The 23,568-nt window shown below is 34.9% G+C and overlaps 1 protein-coding gene across 1 annotated transcript in view; it reads right to left on the minus strand.

Moving 5' to 3' along the window:
• Window positions 1-17,498: 17,498 nt before the first annotated feature.
• Window positions 17,499-23,568, minus strand: part of LOC102478088 (inactive dipeptidyl peptidase 10-like) — a gene marked incomplete at its 5' end in the record, with an annotated part of 34,570 nt that continues 28,500 nt past the window's right edge. The window contains 2 exons of the mRNA XM_006160967.1: window positions 17,499-18,421; window positions 20,590-20,663. Coding sequence (XP_006161029.1) covers window positions 18,287-18,421; window positions 20,590-20,663 — 209 coding nt within the window. The remainder of the gene's footprint in view (window positions 18,422-20,589; window positions 20,664-23,568) is intronic.

A 23,568-nucleotide genomic window follows, 5' to 3' on the forward strand; every position in this document is an offset into this window, starting at 1 on the left:
CATCCCCTTTTGAGGGCAATTTCTCTCTTTCACTCTCTATCCCTCTCTGTTTCTGGGGAGAGCACACATTCTATGGTAAACTAAAATAATAATTATAAGCAAAGTAGATCCAATTTATATTTGTAATATTCCAGGAATACTAGACAATGGAATATTAGTAAATTTATCTTTTTTGTTTTGCTGTGTTTTGATTTTATCAGAAAGAGGGAAAATGAGAAGTCACCCCTAGGGGTAATGGCAACTCCACAGTTCCTTCTCTTCTATTCTCCTCTCAGGAGTTTGGGCATCCATGCACACATGTTGGTCATGATCTTCAAGCTGTAGGGTTCAGGGCTCGAACCATGATTGGCCATGTGGGACACCAACACCTTAATCACTACGCTACTTAAAGATCCTACATTGTAATTTTTAAAAAGATGTTTACAAAAATGTATAACAATTTTAAAAGACTAATTTTTAAACTATTTGTAAAAAATTAATCCAACACTGTATTTGGAGAACAACCAACTTTGAATGACCAACAGCAACAATAAAATTATAGGACATAATAAACAGAAAAGAAATTATTTGAGCATTAAAGGCCCCAATAACCATGCAACAACTTTTAAAGCAAACGTTTACAGAACATGTAACAGGGGCCAGCAGATAGTGTAGTGTTACTCCCTGGACTCCTACATGGCTGACCATGATTCAAGCTCCTGACTCAGTGGCTTGAAACTCATGACAGACACATGTGTGTAAGCACTCAAGAACCCAGGAGGACAACTGAAGAGAAGGGACTGCTGTGTGACAATCTCCCCGGGGAGGGGCAGTGGTTTTTCACTTTCGCTTTGTGTCTGTCTCTTTCAAATGAGCACATGCACCCTAAAAACTCTAAAAAAACAAAGAAAATGTAATAGAAAATAGACAAAGATTAATAATAGGAAACTTTAAGGCATCTCTCTCAATTCAAGACACAAGTAGATGTAAGACATAAGTAAGTATATAAAATATTTAACAATAATCAAAATATAGTTTTTATATATTAAAATATCTACAAAAATAGATAAATCAACTTATGTAGATATACATTATATAACCTTATTTATATTGGGCATGGTCATCTGCAATTAGACTAGGGATGAAGCAATTAGAGTACAATCATTAGAGGGGAAAAGGTAAAATTGTGTGTAGATATTATATTAATATTATTATATTGGGTTGTCAGAAAAGTCATGATGCATTTTTCCATAGAAAACCGTAGATAAAAAATCATGACTTTTCTGACAACCAATATTATATTTTTCCTGAAGGTATTAAGAAAAAGCAATCACAAAAAGTATGTGAGTTTAATTAAGTAACTGATTAAGAAAACAACATACAAAAATAAATAGCTTTCTTATAAACAAAAAAAGTTATAAGAAAAAGAAGTACTATTTACTGTAACAAAAACAAATAAAAAAAATGAAAAAATATAGGTAAAAAGACAAGTGGAATATTCATATGAGAAAAACAGTGAAACCCTTCTGAATAAAACAAGTTAAAACTCATGTGTGTTATTACTCAGGAAATACCTGTAGTATAAAGATATAATTTCTATTGAAGTTAACATATACATTTTATTCAAAATAATGGGTGTTATTGCTACATTATTATTATAAGTTATTAAAAAATGCTAGTGAAAACTATGAGGAATATACCCTAATCATTCTGCAGAGTTATTTCTAAGATTTTTTTTTTTTTTTTTGGAGAGGTTTTTGCTATAGGGCACGTGCTCTCGCCAGTCAGACAGAGAGAGACAGAGAGACAGAAAGCGAGAAATCACCCCCCAGGGGGGAATGGCCACGCAACAAACCATTCTCCTCCATTCTCCTCTCAAGATCCTGGGCACACACACACACGTGCCCAGCATGAGTTTTAAGCCACCGGGTCCGGGACTCAAACCCCGGTCGACTACATGGGAGTCCAGGGACATAGCCATTACGCTACCTGCTGGTCCGTGCAATGGCAATGACGCTCCCTGCGGGCCCCAAATTTTTTTTTTTTTTTTTTGAATGAACAATCAAGAAGAAGAAAGTACCTTAATATTTTAAAAAGTTGGAGATGAGTAGTAATATGTACATATTTGGTCAAGTCACGCAGTTTAAAAATTAATAGTTTTAGTTTATTTGTTTGTTTGCTACAGTGTGCATGTTTTCCCTGGAGAGAGACAGAGAAGGAGAGAAAGTGAGACAGCACTTCCAAGGACAGAATGTGAGAGAGAGCACCCCCGAGGGGACGTGGCCACATCATGATCCCTTTTCCTCCACTCTCCTCTCGGGATTCTGGATGCACACACATGAGCAGATAACCATTGTGTTTTTCAGACTGCTGAGTCCAGGACTTGAACTGTGCTGTTGGCCATGTGGGATACTGCTTCCTCTAATACCATGCAACCTCGGTGGTCCCAAAATAAATACATTTTTGGAATGAATTGAAGAAAGAAGAGATCTAGTTTATATTACTTCTCTACAGATTTTATTTTTGAATTATGCAAATATTTTACATTATTATACAACAAAACTGAGTACTATAGTAAAGCTTAAATATTTAAAGAAAAATAAAACCAATAATCCAGATTTTATATTGAGTAAAAGTACTATCATATTGAAGAGAATTCTTTTCTCCTAGTGATTTTTTAAGTTTGGTCACTTGGCTTTTAGTTCTAAAAATTTAACATGATCAAAATAATGACATCTATCTGTCCATTTCATTATTTTTGTTTATTCATGTCTTCAATGAAGTGAGACAAAGAGAGAGAAAAAGAGTCACTGCCAACAGTTTCTTTACACGGTGATCTACCCCTCCTCAGCCAGCCTCGATTACACCCCCCTGCTATGTACAGGGAGGCCTCAGGATGAAAATCAGGGACACTCCATGTGGGCTCAACATTGTAGGCCATTGCACCATCTTCTCTACTGTCTGTCCCCATCTGTCCTTTTTGTCAGCATTTCTTCTAACTCTCTTCCATTTCAGTGAGTGGCAACTTTATTGACCCAATTGTCAAATCAACGTCTGAGGTAAAATTCCCAGAACCAGTTTTCTCCTCTCCTGTGCTCCTAATTTGTCAGAAAGTATGTCTGAATAAAATGCTAAATGTGTCTAATTTTTTTATCTCCACTGCCAGCATTTTAGTTAGATCCTCTTCTCTGAATAAATACATAGCTTTCTAATTGCTGTTATTTCCATTCTTTCACCTTTTCAATTTATTCTCCCCATGATAGTAAACTTAGTGTTATGAAGTATAAATTAAATAATATCTGTTTGTTTACTACCTCTTGGTGAGTTTCTATGAACCTGAATAAGAACCAAATTCCTACCGTAGAGGACCTCTTAAACTTCTTCCTGCCTACCTCACTATTTCATCACAGCTGCCCTCTACAAAGGTGCCCCAGTTCCCTGTTCCTTCAAAGTTCTTATTTCTCCCCTTCCTGGGTCTGTAAGCGAGCTCTTCTAATTTAAGCAGTATATTACTGGATATATTATATGCTACACTACTGAACAATAAATATTAGATTGGCTTAAATGACATACACAATAGATAAACAATAGAGAAAAATCAACAAAATAAATGTTTTTCTAAAAGATCAACAAAGCATTAAAGCCCTTAGCTAGGCTGTACAAAAATAAAAGAAGATTCAGTTTCTAAAATTAAGAATCAATGAGAGGAGATAGAAGTGGTATATTGGTTAAGGAGTTGGACTCCCACATGGCTGATCATAGCTCAAGTCCCAGACTCCTGGAAGCTTGCTTTCTCAATTATATATATATAATTAAATTATATATATTATATACAATTAAATTATATATATATGTGTGTGTGTGTGTGTGTGTGTGTGTGTGTGTGTAATTTAAATTTTGCCAGAAGGTGCATGTATTTGCCAGGGAGAGACAGAGTGGGAGGGAGAGGGGAAGTGAGAAAGTGAGAAAGCACCTCACAGGAGGTAATGGGCATGTTGTAATCCCTTCTCCTCACTCAGTTCTCCTTTTGGGATTTGGAGCTTGTATGCACGTGCAGCGAGCATGTTTTTCAAGCCGCCTTTACCACTGCGCCACCTGCTGGCCCTATATATGCATATGTAATAATTAAAAATAAAAATCTGCAGACCTTTACAATAAAAGGACACTTTCCACTCCACATAGTATTACCCTGATTTAAAAAAATGAGATAAAACATCACATGAAATGAAAACTTCAGACCACTATCCCTAGAAATAGAGATGCAAAAATGATCACAAAAAGACTAATAAATTGAATCTGGCAAAATATGAGAATGTTCAGATACAATGTCCAATTTGTATTTACTCCAGAAACTCATTATATTCAACATATGAAATTGTCCATGATACAGGTTGCCATGTCAATAGCATAAGACATAAAAATAAATCAAAGTATACAAACTGCATGATCGCTATACTAGATGCAAGAAAAGCATTTAATAATAGCAAACACTTTTTTAAAAAGAATTATTTTATTTAACTTTATTTATTCATTTATTTATTTTAATTTGACCAGAGAAGGACAGAAAGAGAGAAAGAATGATAGTGAGAAAGCAAGCCACCAGGTCCGGGACTCAAACCGCAGTCATCCATGTGGGAGTCCAGCACCCTTAACCACCATGCCACCTGCCGACCCTGCAAACACCTTTTATAATAAAATTATTCAATAAAATAGGGAGAAGGAAATTCTTTACTCTAATGATGAATATCTATGAAAAAGTAAGTTATCATTATAGTAATGGTGAAAGATTGAAAACTTTTCCCTTAAGATTAGGAATAAGACAAGATTACTTACTCTTACCAATTCCACTTAATAGTTTACTAAAAGGTGCAACCAGAGTAATTAGGCTTAAATAAATAGATAGATAGATAAATAAATAAATAAATAAATAAATAAATAAATAAATAAATCTGAATTGGAAAGGAAGAAGTAAAATTATATATATTCACTGAGGGCATGATTTTGAATATAGAAAGACCCTTAACAACTACTAAGAAATTAGTAAAGTTAATAAATGAGTTCAGCAAAATTTCAAGATAAAATATCAATATACAGAAATCACTTGTATCTCAGTACAGCAGCAGTGAGCATTCCACAATGAAGTAAAGAAACAATTCAATTTATCTTGGAATAAAATACTTAGAAATAAATTTAACAAAATCATTGCAAGATTTTTATAGTGAGAATTACAAAATATTATTGAAAGTAATTGAAGATTTAAACAAATGGAAAGATATCCTGTGTTCATGAATTTGAAGAATTAATGTTGTTAGAATACTAATACTCACCAACTTCATCTATAAATTCAATATATTCTCTGTGAAAGGTCTATCTGCCTTTTGTGAACAAATTGACAAATTGTTCTTAAATTTTATATGGAAAACTCAGAACACAAAATAATTTATGAAAGAAGACCAAATTTGAAGGACTCACACTTTCTAACTTTAAAATTTACTAAAAATCACAGTAGTTAATGTGTGACTATAAAATAGAGATGGACATATTATCAATGAAATATAATTGAGACTCCAGAAATAGATCCTTACCATTAATTAGTTGATTTTCAACAAGAGTGCCAAGAGAATTTAAAGAAAAAATATTCTTTTCAACACATAATGCTGCTAGGTCAACTGGTTCTCCACATGCATAAGAATGGATTTTGATATCTATGTCCTACTATATACAAAAACTAACTTAAAATGAATCAGATACCTACAAAAAATGAAATTATAGAATTCTTAAAAGTCATGGGATAATGCAATGATTTCTTAGATGTGATACAAAGGAAATTACTTGCAAATTGTGTCTGACAAGCAATTAGTTTCCAGAATATATAAGACAGACTTGGATTAACCAAGTGGCATGGTGGTTAAGGCATTTGGATCCCACATGGCTGATGGTATGGTTTGAGTCACGGACCCAGCGGTTTAGAAAACACATTGTGTGTGTGTGCGTGCGCACGCGCATGTGTGCAGCCATGTGTGCACGCTCACCAGGTGTATGCACGTGCATGTCCCAAATCCTGAGATGATAGTGAAGAAGAAAGGACTGCGGTGAAATCATCTCCCCTAGGCAGTGCTTTTTCTCTCTCTCTCCCTCTCTGTTTCGCTCCAGCAAGAACACATACCTTATAGCAAACCAACATAGAAACAGCAAAAAATAGACTTTTTAAAAGACAAACAACCAAATCAAAAATATTTTGATTTGATAAGTCTCCAAAGAAGATGTACGAATGTCCAATAAGTACAGGGAGGGATGCTTACTCTCCTTAGTCACCAAGGAAACACGATGAGATTTGGCTGAATGTGAAGATAATGTAGCCTTCATGCATTGATGCTGGAAATATAACACAGTACAGTTACTTTAGAAAACAGTTTGAGAGATCTTACAAAGTTATACATAGAATTACAATATTTCTGTGTAACTTTCCCTCTTGGTATATAGCCAGGACATTCAAAAACATGTACACACAAAAACTATACACAAATATTAATTGTAGCATCATTCATAATAGCCTCTAAGCGGCAACAACTGAAATGTTCACAAGCTAATGAATGTCTTAATGTGGTATATCCATATACTAAGATATCATTTAACCATATAGAGGAACAAAGTATTGATGTATGCCAAAATGTGAATTGACCTCATAAAAGATACTAAGTTAAAGAAGCCCAATTACTAAAAACCACATGTCCATAGTAGACAAATCTATAGGAAAAATAAAGGTAGATTAGTGGTTGCTAAGGAATGGGGAGAGGGATACCTGAGAGTTGATTGAAGAAGGTCGTAAGATTTCTTTTAGAGGAATTGAAAATGTAGTGATTTTTGTACAACTTTTCAAATATAATAAAACCACTGAGTTATACACTTTATTTATATGTTTTTAGTAGCTGGAGGACTCACGCGCTTGCCAAAGAGAGACAAAAAGAAAGATGAAACACTCCATAAGAGGGCATGTTCACACCATAATTTCTTCTGCATTTTTCTATCCTGTGAGAATTTTGGGCAGGCACACATACATGCCCCATGTATTTTTCCAGCCTCTATGACTGGGATTCAACCCATGGTTGGCCATGTGGGGTCCATAATGGCTATTCTATAGTGCTCATCTGAATTATATACTTTAAAAGGGCATATTTATGCTATAGGAATTGTGTCTCATTATCAAAAATAATTTAGGAAAAAATAAGTGAAATAATATATATCTGGATCTTTTCAGAGTTCAGAAAGTCACAGTTATTGATCATAGACAGAAAATGACAGGATTACCTAAGACTCAAAAGATTAGTAAAATAATTCCTTTGAATAGCTGATCTTGTTAAAGACTAGATTAAGAATACAGTTTTTCCTCTTTTGCTCTAAATAGTTTTATACTGTTACATATTTAAGATATAGGGAACAAACCTCTCATACCCAACCTACAAAAGATAGTATAGATTCTTAAATGATGTGTCGAAGGAAATTAGAATTTAATTGCTGTGTTTAAACATGTTTAAAAATTAGAGAGAAAAATTTCCTCACATATATTAAATACATGCAAGTTTATATTAAATAGCATGTAACTGTTTAAGATTTAAAACTTTATTTGGGGGCCAACTCACGACTTGAAGTTTAAATTGGCTGGATCCCATGTAGCCAACTATTTGGTCTGAGTCCTGGAAGAGCTGTTTGAAAAACATTCCAGGTGCATGTGCTTGTGTGCCCCAAATTCTGAATGAAGTGAGAAATGGAGAAGGATTTGTGATGTGATCATGACCTTTTCTCATTCCCACTCTTCTCTCTCTCTCTCTGCCCCCCCCTCTCTCTCTGTATTTCTCTCTTTCTGGTGAATATGTGTACCCTCTATATGTATTTGAGTCCCTTCTGCCTACAAGAAGTAAACTGGAAAACCATGCTTCCATTTTGTCCCTTATGGCAGGCTTACACATTATTTCCCTTTCCAAGGAATCTGTTTATTTTGTTTATCCCATCCTTCCTTTCTGTGTATTGGGAATCTGGAGAACAGAAAAGTGATAAAGTGATCATTTCAAAAAAATAAAACTTGCATACTAGGACACTGAAGGACAGAAAATGGATCTCTCTCTCTCTCTTTCTCTCTCTCTCTTTGTACCAGGCACATATATCAGAGAGAGAGGGAGAAAGAGGATAGAGAGAGAAGTTCTACCTTATGGGGTATGGTCATGTAGCAATCCTCTATCCTCCATTCCTCCTTTCCATCAGAATCCTGGGTATGTACATCCTTTGAACTGAAAGAGATTAGGGTTGTATTTCTTGGGGTGGAGTTGTCGTGCTCTACGTGTAAAGAAATTGATGGAGTAAGTAACCCTGTTGGATGCCCAAATTGTTAGACAGTAGCAGTGATAGCTAGTGCTCATTAAAGTTTCCATTTGGTTCCTTGCATTTCCCAACTCTGGCTATTAGGTTGCAACTCTGAAAAGTGTCCTATATAATTGGCTACAAACAGGGTATGTGCCACTTCAGAGAGATGGCAATCTAAACCAGCAATATGTGTCTCCTTCAACCCTCTGTTCTTTTAAGATTGCAACATGGTGGACACAATGCTCTGGATTGCATCCGTAAAATAACTTTCATCTGCCCATCTATGACTTTACACAAAGAATAAATAAATGTTTATTTATTTATTTTAAATTTTATCTTAATTATTTTATACATCAATCACTATACATCACTACAGCTTGTAAAGTGAATTTACCTAACATGAATACACTTCACACCAGTTCAGTTGAAGATACCATACATGTTATCATCAACAGATAATCATCTATTTCTGTATCTCATAAATGTCTTGCCAATAGTTTCTCCTTGATTCTTTTCTTTGCACTCTCCTGCTTTTCCCACCCTCTTCCCATACTGTCTCCAGTATCTATAACCATTTTCCCTGCTTCTATGTCCTCTAATCTTTCAGTTTCTGCCATAGAGTGCAGAGTTAGTATATATTAATTAGGTGGAAACATACAATGTTCATAGACTGGCTTGCTTCACTCAGCAGTAAATCTTCAATATTCATTCACTTTCTATCAAACACCAGGGTCCTGTTGCTTTTCATGCCTTTGTAGTATTTCATAGAGTATAAGTGCGACACTTTTTCAACCCATTCGCCAGTTCATGGACGTTTGGGTTGGTTTCATGTCTTAGTAATTGTGAATAATGCTGAAATAAGTTTAAATGTGTGAGCACATTCTCACTGAGTGTTCTCCTATCCTTTGGGCCTTTATTTGCTTATTTTTTTAACAAACTGAAAGTTGTTTTACTCTTATTACACTAACTAGTGTGTCTTAATGTGACTAATCCATTGACTTTTGGTAACTTACTTAAATTTGTTATGTTTACAGTTTCCCTATGTAAAAGTTGGGATAATCATCATACTTAATGAAAATTGTTTTAAAACCAACTGTTTTCAGTATGAGAATGAGCCATGGAACCATTTTAAGTGTGTTTATGAATTATTCCAGGGCCTATTACAAGTTAAGCAACCATTTAATGCTATTATTATTATACCTTTATTTCTCTAACAAATTACAAACCAATAAGGTATGATGTAGGTTATTTATATTAAAAAGAGCACATAAAGGGGATATTTATATTCAATGAATTAAAATAATAATGGAGGTCTTGGAACTTGAGGATAATTCAAAATAATTTATATAGGTGTACTAGAATATGACAGAAAAGTAAATAAGGATGCATTAAAGAAAATTTGAAATATTATAGACAACAAATAAAGTTAAAAACACTTTTAAATATTAAGCCATTTAATTCCCTTTATTATAAAAATCAATATAGGGACAAAAGAATTATTTGTTGATAACATGTATAATATTATCTTTAACTGGACTAATATACAGTGTATTCATGCTGAGAAAATTTATTTTACAAGCTGTAATGATACACAGTGGTAAAATATATCAAATAAATAAATAAATAAATACATAAACAATGAGAAATTTATATAAAAAAAGAGATAATGTAGGAAAGTCATGGAGTACAAGATTTGAAGCAGAGTTGCTGCTCTGTGAATGTTGGTGTAATACCTTCCTTAATGCTGGAGCATGAGATAGCATAGACTTCTTAAAAGAAAATAAAAAGAAAGAAAGAAAGCATGCAAATTATGTGGTTTCCTGGACCAGTGATGTAGCATGAGCAGCATTAGGTCCTTTCGTTGTTGCTGTTCATTAAAACTCTCTGGCAATATTTATTTCCCCCTAAAATGTAAATTCTTTCCTTCTACCCTAGACAAAGTCAGTTAAAAATCAAGTCAACACACCACAGATTAACAAAACTAAAGCAAATATCATTTCTATCAATGTTTTTCTGATTGTAAGTGATTTGAACTGAGAAATAATTATCATAAAATGGCAAGGTTTCAAATAAATTGAAAGTGGTACAGGAAATTGTATATAAACCAACTACTTTCATTTGAGAATGGGCCATGGAGCCATTTTCATTGGATAAATTAAGGAGATTGATTATGATATTTCTTCAAAAGGGCTCAGTCCAAGAGAATGGTTATTCAATTAGGTGAGTATTACTATTGACTCAATGAAAACCAAAGCATGATTGAATGTAGAGTGTATGCAATCACTTTTAGTAAGTGGTGACTCATTTAGTTATAACATTTGAACTAAAATATCCATTTATACATTAGACACCTAACTAGATTAAGCAGTTAAAAAGGAGCCTAACACATAGTATCTGGCACATAGTAGGCAAAAAATAATTTTATGTTATCGTATGATTTGAAGCCAATCTTGAAGCTGAAACTTGTCATGTATCTATCTGAGCAAGGAAATATACAATTTGTTCTCCCCATGGGCTTGAATTCAATTACACCACACAGATCATTAAGAGTCACACACGGTGTCCTAAAGCTAGAGAGATGGAGTGTAATGAGAATTATACCTATTAAAAGTGCATGTGAATGGGGAGGTTGTGTTACCTGTGTTTCCTTGTTAGGCCTTTTCTTTTCCCATTGGTATATGCCTCACACGATCCATCAATCAGGAGAATTAATGGCATGCCTAGCAATTCAGGCCATACGGAGATAATCAAGGCATCATAAATCGCGTTAGAGCAAATAAAGCCTATAAAATAGGACCGCTAGCATGGCAATCAAATTTCAAAACTGCCTGCCTGCCCTGGAATATGTGTCAATGATGAAGAGCAGAGGTGAAAGTGGAAACTCTCACCTGGAGGAGAGAACACTTACTCTCAGGAGCAGACATTTGTGGTCCTCAGTGAGGACAAGTGAGGCACCTTCAGATGAAGGGTCCATGTAAAACACTCATTGCCCACTGAGGTATGCCTTCAGATAAAATGCCAGCATCAGGAATCCTATTGCCATGGGTAAGGATATACCTCTCTCTTTGGTGCTATACGTTGTATGTCAATGTTCATCCATTTTCCTACCCTTTCTACTTGTTGCACTGTACAATAGAGATTATAATTTTAGATGTATGACTTTTCAGATTTTTTTTATATCTAGATAATAGGGATTTGCAATAAAAGCCCATACAAAAGGACCTGGGAGGAATTTTTCTTAAGAATACTGGGTAAAATGTCTTTCCTGATTTAAGTAAGCAAGAGGACAACTGCTAACTCTCTGTACGGAAATGTACTGTGATAGGGTGTAGTACCTGGGGCTGCTGCAGTTGTCTGAAGATGTTGCAGGAGATAAACAACAGAGCAAAGCTGAAGAAAGAGAAAGGTAGAAAGGGACCAGAATTCGAAGCCATCATGGGCCTGTTAAAATACCCTACAGAGACAGACAGTGGTACAGTGATGACACAGCTGTATCCCTGTGGGAGATCACAGGTTTATGATCCTGGTTGTTCCCTGCATATGCGGCATGTATGTGTTCACTTGTGATTTGATCTGGGATATCTGAGACAGGGGATAGATAGAAGCCTGATATCTGTTTTAGAGGTATCTATCTTTCTGTCTGTCTGTCTCTCCCTTCTTTTTTTCTCTCATGCTTGTGCTTCCTCTCTTTCTCTCTCCCTTTCTATCAAAATAATATAAATGTTCTCTCGCTTGTAAAATGTGTCATTAAAGTTTTTATTATTTATCCTGGTGTTTCTCCAATGACAATGTGTATAAAAATCCCTTGGGGATCTTGTTAACATTTCTGTTTTGTTTCAGGAGGGCCATGGTAGTGTTTGAGAGTCTGTGTGTCTGGCAGATTCCTAGGTAATGGGCGAGCTGAACACATATTGAGTCACAAGTATTTAGCTATTTCAAACGTTCTGCTCAGTTACTTGCAGCCGGAAGCATCATAAACAATACCTATGGACAAACAGTGGTGGACATGAAAGTTGAATCCAACCTAAAGACATGCATGGAGGATGAACTTTAGGAATTCAGAAGCTGAAAAAGTTTATCAGATTATCTTGTGTGAGGGTTTTGAGGTCATCAAGCTGTCTTCAAATCCTGGTTTTATCATTTACACACTTTTTACTCTGTTGGAGAGTGTTTTAACCTCTCCGAATCTTGATTTCCTTATCAGAGAATAATATAAGGGACTACAAACTTTTTTGTGGAAAAATGGAATTAAAGTATGATTATTTTGGCATAAAATAACTTTAAAATCTATACTTTTTTCAAAATATGCATTTTTCAGTGAAGACCCTTTGTATCTGTCTCACATGATTGGTTAGAAGAGTAGATTATGAGATAAAAAGCCTAGTTGTGAAGAAAATGTATGTTCCTTTTTTCTTTTTTTTGGAGAGATTTTTGCTATAGGGCGTGTATGCATGCTTGCCAGAAAGACGGAGAGAGATAAAAAGCGAGAAATTATCCCCCAGGCAGATGGTCATGCCACAATCCCTTCTCCTCCATTCTCCTCTTGAAATCTTGGGCACGCATGCACATGCGCCTGGCATTGAATTTAAGCCACCGGGTCCGGGACTCGAACCACAGTAGACTATATGGGAGTACAGTGACATAGCCATTATGCCAACTGCTGGTCCCAAATATTTCTTTCTTTATGATGCTATTGGCAGGATGGAATTCTGCATTTTCATGTTTCACTCATGTCAGAGAGAACTAAGTTAAAGTGGTGCTAACTGATAGAAATGGACAGGTTGTGGCATCCAGCACAGAGACATTCCTATTAACGGAACTACTGTATCAAAAGTTTCCAACATTTTATCAGACAATCATAAACTTAATTGGAAATCTAAAGAAAAATAATTCAAAAGTGTACTTTGATGTGGCTTGTTTCCTTTTTTAAAAAAAAGTCTGCCTTTTATTTTATGAGAGGGATTTTTTTGAGCTATCAGACTCTCTTCCCAATAATTACAGGAATATTTACAAATGAAATAAAAGTGTTGTTGATAGAACTGATCAGTAGTAAACCAAATCTATGTCCTAGCATGATAGGAAAATGAGAGGTAATGCTGTCTTTCTTAGTCATATTCTATATAGGATGGTTGGTACCTTCTGTGATTCTAAACATAATAGCATACTTTCTGTATTTGTAGTGTTTAAAGACTATGTGAGGTTTGGAACCAAAGCCCATACAAAAGGACCTGAGAGGATATACCCATATAGTATGCTTGGGTATTCTGATCAAATTAATGCTTCAGCAATTCATGGATGCCACTTGGAATGGTTTTGGAATGTTCTTGGCCTAATGCCCAAGCAAGGGGATTTACTAATGTCTTCATATAGTCATGGTCATCTAAGTAAGGGTTCCCATAGATAGAAATAACTTACATATTTCCAATAGCAAAAGAAAATAACGTTTTAATATTGCATATGTCCCCTTAACATTAGGTAATTCATGTAATTTCAAATATGCCACAGTGATACATTGATCTGTCCTTTCTTTTTCAATACTGTTGTCATCAAGTCATCCTCAAAACTATCTGAAACTCCATGTTTAAACGTTCAGAATTCTTCTCAGACTGGGTGAACATGGGTTGTATTTTTCCTTAATTCAAGAATACTACAATGCAGAAAGACTGAGAAAATAAACTTTTAAGTTGGCTGGAGCTGAGTTTTTGCCAATTTACTTATTAGTTACATAAATATGATCAAATTATATCTTCAAGAATCAATGTCCTTATCTGTAAAATGGGAATCATGATACCTATTTGAGGGCATTTTGAGAAGATTGAGTATGATAATACATGTAAAACGCTTAGCACATGCCTGGCACTTAGTAAGAGTCCAGTCAATTTTAGTAGAAAAAACTTATTTAAACCTGAAAAGAAACCACTTCTTTATTCTTTTATTATTTCTTCTTCCTACAATAGTCACAGTGATAAGCTCTTGCAGGAAAAAAAAGGGTTTCTCCAGAAAGCAGAGCCCGAGTCAACAGCTGGTGCACATATACAGACAATCCCTGAATTAGGATGATGCGATTTAATTTATTTTGACTATATGATGGTGCAAAACCATTGCAATTTCTGTGTACTTCAGATTTTAAATTTTTATCTTAAACAAAGCTAGCAATATTCAGTACATGAAATAGTCAACACTTCATTATAAAATAGGCCTTTTGTGAGATTATTTTGTCCCTAGGGTAGACTAATGCAAGTGTTCTGAGCATATTTAAGGTAGACTAGGCTAAACTATAATTTTTAATAGATCAAGCATACTATATGCATTTTTAAACTTACACTATTTTTTAACTTACAGTGGGTTTATCAGGACTTAATCCCATTGTAAGTAGAGAGGCATCAGTAGTTTCTTTTGAAAAGTGATCTTAGAAAATAGTAAGAGTTATTGAAAAGAGTGAAATGGGGAGGAGGGAAATAGAAGTGTATGTAGCTGTGGGCTCCTAGAGTTTAGTACCAAAGATCTGTAGAATCTCTGAGGGATACCTGCTATGATCTCTGCTACTGTTTTCCACTTCCATGATGAAATTATATGGTGAAGTGATGAGTCTGTTTGTTTTAGCAAATAGCCAGCATCAGTGTCAGGCAGTACTCAGAACAGAGAGTGAAAGGAGCAGGGCTGAGAGGCCAAAGTGCACATATGCAGGCTGGTTGCCACAGGATACTGTCGAAGTTGGTCAGAGCACATGAAAAGAGATCAAAGAGGTGTTTTCCACATGATTCTTTGTAGAAGTCATGTGTCCTCAATGACCCTAGAGACTTGAGAACAATTCAGTCCAGGTACTTCTGTTTCAAAACCTAGCATTTGAAGATCAATGGCTTAAATAAGTCTCTGCATGGTAAAGTCCAATGTTTAAGTCACCTCATTCTAGTAGATCTACAAAGAATACCTGTAGTCTTTCAATGGTGATGTCTAGGTTACACATTCAAGTAAAAAGGACACATTTTCAGAATGAACTGAGATTCATGTTTTGAAGAGGGTCCCCTTTCCTGAGATCTGTCAAATAAACAAAACGAAAACAAAAAATAGAAAGTATAGCCTCCTTACTCTCTAAGTTCTGAGTTGAGTTGCCTTATTAATAGAGGCAATCAAAATGAAAAAAAAGAAAAACAAATTATTCAAAATAGGTTTAAAAGATATATGTTTACCTCTGTTGATGATTTAATAGTGCCCATTTGTTTATTTGATTTTCTTTTAGTGTAGAGGAAAAAGCTGAAAAGCTTGTTATTAGAGTCCTAGGAAACTCTTGCAATGTGTAAACATGTGTGAAGTAGTGGGATTATGACTGGGGCAAATGTGTAAGGAGATAATACCTTGATTCCTTGCTGGTGACCAGATCTTTTATCTAAAATTGCTAGTTACTAAAACTCAAAGAATCATGGGACCAGCAGATGGCATAATAGTTACATCACTAGACTCCCACTTAGTTGACTGCAGCTCAAGTCCCAGACCTGGTGTCTTAAAACATGCTGAGTGAGTGTGTGTGCATGCCCAAAAACCCAAGAAGAGAATGGAGAAGAAGGGATTGTGGTGTGGTCATCCCCCATGGGGGGGTGATTTCTCACTTTCTGCCTCTCTGTCTCTCTGTGTCTCTCTGTCCCTCTGGCAAGGACACATACTCTATAGCAAAAAAAGTCTTAAAAAAAAAAAAAAGCCCAAAAGACAAAACAATAAAACTTCAAAGAATCACATAGATAAAAATGTTCTACCTTCCAACTCTATAGTACGTTTTTATCTGAGATCTATTTGGCCTTTAAGGTGAAAGTGGGTTCCAGACAAATTTCTTTCACATTAGAAACTGTATTAAATTAATTGAAAAATAGATAAACATTGATAATAATAATAGTAATAAAACAAGAGAAATGATGAATGGTAAGGTAAATACTTTTTAAATGTTACTCAAATAGACATTCAGTAAAACCACATCATCCAGACAACATAATTATTTGCATCATAAAAACTCTCCTGGTTGAAATTTAAAATATTGATTAAAAAGCTTTAGTTGGACTTTACATCAGCCTAAAAAGAAACGTCCATCTTAATAAAATAGGCAAAACTTTCCTTTTAAACATTACAACTTATTTTCTTAAAAAATGTATTTACTAATTTTGAAAAAGACCTAAAATGGGTCTTTCAAAAGAGACAGCCTTTCCCATTTTAAATGGAGTCTAATGGAGCAGTGAAGACCAATTCCAAAGCATCCAAAAGAAATGTGCAATACTCAGTCAACAGTTGCACATTATCTCCAAATACCCAGAATTTTATATTAATCTTTTAATAGAATAGGAGGCTAAATGAACAATTCCTGGACATTTTTAAGTTCCCTCCTTGTGATCTGATATCAGGATAACCCAGTCTTTCCTAAGACATTTTCTTAAGATCACAAAAACAGCATACTGCCTAGATTTATCTTGGAAGCTTGATTACAGATTTTGAGACAACTTCTAGAACACTCCGTGCGTGAATGAGAAGATATTCTTTGACTTCAGTCATCAAAGTTAATGTTCTCATGACTTAAATGACTTCATACAGTCAAGTTTATTTTACACTGTCCGTTACTTACTATTGCAAGTCAACACAGCACAGGAATTGATGCATTTTGTGCCTTCAATTCAAATTAAATAGCAAACACGGCTGTAAACTTTTTGGTCAATGAATAAAAAATATTTCATTTCTAATTCTTACCAGAAGGATTTGAGTTTAACAATAACAGATGAATTGGGCAGGCATGGAATACTAAATAGGAACTGGCAAATGAAATATTCTAGCTATTTGCTTTTACGATGAAAATGAGAATTGATTCTGCACTGAGAAAGAGAAGTAAAAGGACCAAGTGTTTTTTTTTAAAAAAAGCTTTCTCCACTAGAAGAGCAAAATAGCACTCAGTGGTATTGCATTGTTAACAAAATTTCTTTATCAGAAACTATAATTTAATATTTAAGTATCTAATTTACATGTGACAAGGTATCATATTCAAAAAATTAAATTGCAACTAGAAAACTATTTACCACTAAAAACAATACCAAATACAACCCAAACATTTATAGGAAAGCAATAGCTAGAATTTTAATTTGAAAAAAATGTCTCATCATATTTGGCTCATTAAACAAAGCATCCATTGTAGCCTGTAAGAGAGCATCTCTTCTAATTCATCAAAAGTTTACCCTTGTAGCATGAATAACATGTAAAGATAGATCCACTGACTGTGTACCACACGTGCGTGTATATACATATGTGTGTGTGCGTGTGTGTGTATACACACATATAGTGAGACATACACTCGTGTGTTGATTTAAAGATACTGGATCTACTGATAACTGGCTGAACTTTGGAAGGTGCTGATATTCATATTTCTACATATCCTTTGACCCATTTAATAATGTCTTTTTAAAAACAAAAATTACATAAAATACTCTGTTTTTTATTAACTGAATATTTTCTTAAGCATAATAATAGACAATGAAAGAATTGCACTTATTGAAAAGGTACAGAAAAGTGTTAGATTGAAACTCAACCATCAGAGATTGGGGACTGTAGTACTGAGGATAAATTGTGCATTATTTGCAAAGATGGTGGCCATTGAAATTAGGATGAGAGCAACTAGTTACAGAACAAACTGGGAAATAACAGAAGAAAACATGCACTACTCCTACTTTAATGCAAAACTAATTTCTCTCAGGAAACCAACCCTTTGACCTTCCTTATACAAAGAAACAGGCTATGCACCCTTAACAACACAGTAGACTTGAACTTCAGTTTTCGCATTCTAGTTCTGTTTCTGAGTGTGCTGTTCCAGTGTCATCTTTTTAAGCTGCCCTTGAAATTCTGGCGCATACAATTATTACAGTCTCTTGGCAAGGTTCCATGAGCCTCAACATTCCCTTCAGTTCTGTATAAATAGGGTCCTTTATTCATCTTCTTCTGGTTCCTGTGGTAACACAGATATTTCTTCCTTTAAACAATCACTGAAGAATCTGAGGATTGTGCTATAGAGGTGATACTTGCTCTTCTCCGATACGTTATGGCCTTCATCTGGGTATACCTAAGATGTGGAAGGGGAAAAAAGAGTTTTAGTTACAAAAAGAACTATAATGTTTATCAGCATTTGTTCTTTTTAGTTCCAGTGGTATGGGGACCTTGAAAAACAATATCCAATCAAAATCTCACTTAATTGGACTCAAAGTTGTTTTGTATTTTTTTTTTTTAAGAGAGACTTTTGGTATAGGTATGCGCACTCTCCAGAAAAACAGATAGACAGAGGGACAGATAGTGAGAAATCCCCTCCCAGAGGGTATGGCCATGCTGCAATCTCTCCTCCTCCATTCTCCTCTTAAGATTTTGAACATACATGCACACGTGCCCAGTGAGTTTCAAGCTGCCAGGTCCAGGACTCTAACCGCAATCAATACTGTGGGAGTCCAGTGATGTAACCATTACGCCATCTGCTGGCTCCAACTCCAAGTTTTTGACGCTAAATTCTTTTCAAAAGATATAATAATGTCAAGTCAATATCTGAAACTAAGTGTGTTTTTTAAATGTTTAAATTAGAAATTGTTTCTGGAAAAAGTAGACTTTTTTACATTCATGTTTACAAAGATGACCTTAATGTTGCCTTTAGCTTGACTCAACTTTAGATTTTTTTTTTTTCTTAAATATGTGCCCATGACCTGCCTTTTCTTACTGTGTTCATTTTAGAAGACTTGCAATTGTGTGTTATTTTTCTGTCCCTTTGAAACATGTAAATCTTCCCGTTTCTTGTCAGTATTACAACCCAGGATATGTATTTCTCAAGCACAAAGGAATCATCTCTTTAAATGTAAACATCAAAGGTAATAACAGTCCTGTTTCTTAATCTCTTAGGGACAGTAGGAACTTTGTTCCAAATTCTTAAACTACCTACTGTTATGAAGATATACAAAAGCTTACTTTTCCTTTGGATATGGCCAATCACCACAGAGTGGCTCATGCTTTCAACCCAACCCAGATCTTAGAATACTTTCCAGTTCTTTGTTTCAACAAAGCGAAGTTCAGTTTTCCCAACCTTTGGCAGTAGTTGTGGCTAGTCATTCTTGCCTATTAAACTTCTGTTAGAATTTTTACTTGGACAACATCCTTTCTATTAGAAACAACATTACTGATTTTTATAAAATACAATTAAAAATGCAAAAATTAACCCATCAGTTCCTGGGTGAAAAGTTGTATCATGTTGCTTCCTTGCCCTCTGAGTAAAGCCCTATATTTATTAACATTTCCTGTGAGTATGACCCACAGGAAATACATCACTACTTCATCTCTCCTTTCCCACCTTGCTACTTATGTTTTAGACAACTTCCACTACTTTTGCTTCAAATGTTGAAAAATTAAAATTTCTTTCTTTCTTTTTTTCCCCTTTCTTTGACTTCTCCATCAGACCAAAGTTTCCTTGAAGTATGTCTTGCTGCTTGTCTGGCATACTGATCACTGTAAAGTAAATCCTCATAAATATTTGTCAAATGTGTAAATGTAATGACATAAGTGGTAAAATAAATATGATTTTATTCTCTTTCTTTTTCATGTAGTATTTCCCCAGAACACTCCCCCCCCCTTTTTTTAATGATGAGAGTGAGAAGAAGGGAAGAAAATACAAAAGGGATAAGAAGAAAAATAGAAAATTGTCCTGAAAGAATTTAATACGAGTACTATGAATAACAGTTTGAGGTAAGAAGAACAATTTTGAAAGGGATTATACAGGTTACTTGTAAAGAATGAACTGGTGGGACCAGCTGATGGCAAAATGGTTATGTTGCTGGACTTCCATGTGGTTGACTGAGGTTTGAGTCCCAGACTCGGCAGCTTAAAATCACATCGGGTGAATGTGTGTGCATGACCAAGATCCTGAGAGGAAAATGGAGTAGAAGGGATTTCAGCGTAGCCATCCCCCGGGGCGGGGGGGGGGGGTCATCCCTCCCCAGGGGGTGATTTCTCACTTTCTTGCTTTATGTCTCTCTGGCAAGTGCACGTGCCCTATAGTAAAAATCTTTAAAAAAAAAAAAAAGGATGAGCTCTTCCACATTCTCAGAGTAATCAGGAAAAACGAATTAAACATTTCATATTTTTAAAATACAGTAAAAAGTAATTTTATGGGAATAGAATAATATAGAAATTATGTTCTATATCTCACAAGTAAAAAAGTTAAGGTAGGAATACAGTCTTCTGAAAAAGGTGGCTTACCTGCATAGTGTAATTCACTCCAGCTTTTATTAGGTGTTTGATTAATTCTGCTGAATGCTGGAAATGAACTTTTGCTGCAAAAAATTAAATTATGATGTTGGAATAAAATACATTTCGTTTTTAAAAAAATATTTTATTTAACTTTATTTATCCATTTATTTATTTTAATTTGATCAGAGAGTGATAGTATGAGAGACAAAGAGACACAGAGAGAGAGAGAGAGAGCATGAGAAACCAAGCCACCAGGTCTGGGACTTAAACCGTGGTCAGCCATGTGGGAGTCCAGCACCCTTAACCACCATGCCACCTGCTGGTCCCGATAAAATACATTTCTTAGCATCAGAACACATACATTTTTTGTTTGTTTGTTTCAAAGAGATTAAGAAAAAGCAAAAGTAACCAGGAGCCATAGCTATGGCCTACTTACCACACTGGATTTAGATTTACTTTATGGATATCGTTTATTTGCAATCGCATTTACTTGCAATTATTTGCATACTTTATTTCTTATTAAAGTTTTAACATAGTGAATGTCTGCCTTAGGTATTAATACAGTAAACTGCCTTTCTATTTCTTTTTGAGGATTACCAAGGGCCCAGTCTCAGATGTTGGCATCCTGCTCTATTTTTTTTAAATAGAAAAGAATACGTCCCATAAAGAAAATAGAGTATCTATCTCATTATTCCAAGTTAAATATTTAATGTAGAGCCTACTGGCTACTTCTATTTCTTTCTATCTTTTTTCTGCCTGAAACTAACGTCAAACTCTGAAATGGGAAGCACATTATCCCTGGGGTTGGTGGAAATGTTGGTCTAGCGAACTTGGTCCAGTCACTCAAATCTCTCTGTGTAAAAGTTTTCTCTGTAAAAGTTTTCTCATATACACTTCAGCTATTCATTCCTCAATTTTGTGCTTCTTTGATAAATAACTTTTAAGATCGCACGTAAGACCTGTGTTTGAAAACTAAAGCACCTTTAAACCAATAGTTCAAGCTTCTTTAATCCTATCATGCTGACTAATCATACTACCATCCCAAATTGTAATTTCCATGTTAAAAAAATATATTAAGATAATTTTTCAACATCATCCCATGGTATTTAATGAGAAAATTACCCTGCCCTGTTATATAAGTACAAATTATTCTTCAAGTGTGAGTTACCAGAAATGTTAATTAATAGGGACAATGACTCAGGTAACATGACCCTTATAATGGCTCACTTATTTATTGCAGGTAAAATGTGAAAAGGACCCCAACATGTCTAAGTATGGATATAGGTGAAAAGACAGAGGTATAAATGTATTTTCTGAAATGTTTTGGCTTAGTTTCTAGTGCAGGGCCTGTTGGTATTTGTCATTTGTCCCTTTTTAAATATTAAACAGGGCATTTAAGATTTTATTGGGCAAGTAAAGTGGTTAGCTGGTGATTTTTTAACACAGCATCAATAATGATATTGTAATAGTATAATTGACTGAACACCTATAATCTATCAGACCTGTATGAGTTGCAATGGTTTTGGGGGTTATGTGTGTACACATATGTGTGGATGCGCACAACTTTGCTTGACTGTAAGTTGTAAGCCCAGGTGCATTTTCTCTGGAATTTCCAGGGTTGAATCTGTGTTTTCATTGTATCAAGTAGGAGAATCACTGGGTTCATGAGTGAGTCAGATAGGAAGAACAGGGTTTATGTTTATAGCTACTACATATTGACAGAGAAATCAGAAATAGTACTGATATATATTCCATGGTGATGGTCAGATGTAAAACAATTAAACCTCAAATAAAGCTTATTCACACAATTGAAGCTTTACAGCACAATAAATTAGAATCTCAGTACCTGGGTTAAAATCTTTCTAGCCATCAATCACAGACATGCTCTTTGATAAGTTACATCGTTTTCCTGTGTCTATTTTCCTAATCTGTTTAATCAGAATAATAACAAGGTGCATACAATACAGTGTTTTGTGAAGAACGAATATGATAACATTAAATGCTTTTAGCACATTTTCTGACATATAGTATTCCATAATTGCTTATTGTTGTAACTATTGATATATTTCAGGTCTAAATATCTTACAACAAAATTCTAATGTCCTTCAAAAATTGTATGTTTTTTCATCACATTTTAGTAACACCTGCATTGTATCATCTAATTTTTTAATAGGTTTTCCATTTTATACTAGTTTAAGATTTTCAGAAAAGTTGTAAAGGTACATTTGTCACAAATAAGAAACCAACTTTGGTATACTACCATTGCTTAAAACCACTATATTCAAGGTCCACCAGGCTTTTGTTTGCTTTCTAATTCTGACTTTTTTCTATCCCAGGGTCCCATCCAGGATAACACAGAGTACTTAACATCATGCCTCCTTTACCACCTCTCATCTGAGAGTTTCCTAGGCTTTCTTTATTTTTGATGACCTTCAGAGTTCTGAAGAGTGTTGGTTAGGTATTTGATAGAATCTTCCTCATTTGAATTTGTTTGATATGTTTCCCATGGTTAAACTGGGGTTAAGGGTTTGGAGAATTAAACTACTGAGTAAAATGTCACTCTCTTTACATCATATCAAGGGTGCCTTCTAATAGCAGGGCTTGTCACTGTTGGTGTGAATATCAGTCACCCTGGCTGCTGGGCTGTTTGTCAAGTTTCTCCATTGAAAATCTCCTATTTCTCCCCCTTTCCATACAGTCCTCTTGAAGAAAGTTATTAAGTACAAACTTAAAGTGGAGAGAGGTAAGCTTTACATTTTTATGGGGGAGTGCTGTGATTTAAATGCATCTTCTAAAGTTCATGTGTTGGAAACTTATTCCCCAATGCACAACATTGAGAAGAGGGATTTTGAGAGGTGATTAGGTCATAACAACTCCACCCTCATGAATGGATTATCATAGGAGTAGACTTTTATTACACAAACGAGTTCCTGATGAAAGAATGAGGTGGACCCCCTTCTCTTCTCTACTGCCAATGTTCTCTTTCCC

The sequence above is a fragment of the Tupaia chinensis genome, unplaced genomic scaffold (assembly GCF_000334495.1).
Source record: "Tupaia chinensis unplaced genomic scaffold, TupChi_1.0 Scaffold137991_1, whole genome shotgun sequence".
In the NCBI taxonomy this organism is placed as follows: domain Eukaryota; kingdom Metazoa; phylum Chordata; class Mammalia; order Scandentia; family Tupaiidae; genus Tupaia; species Tupaia belangeri.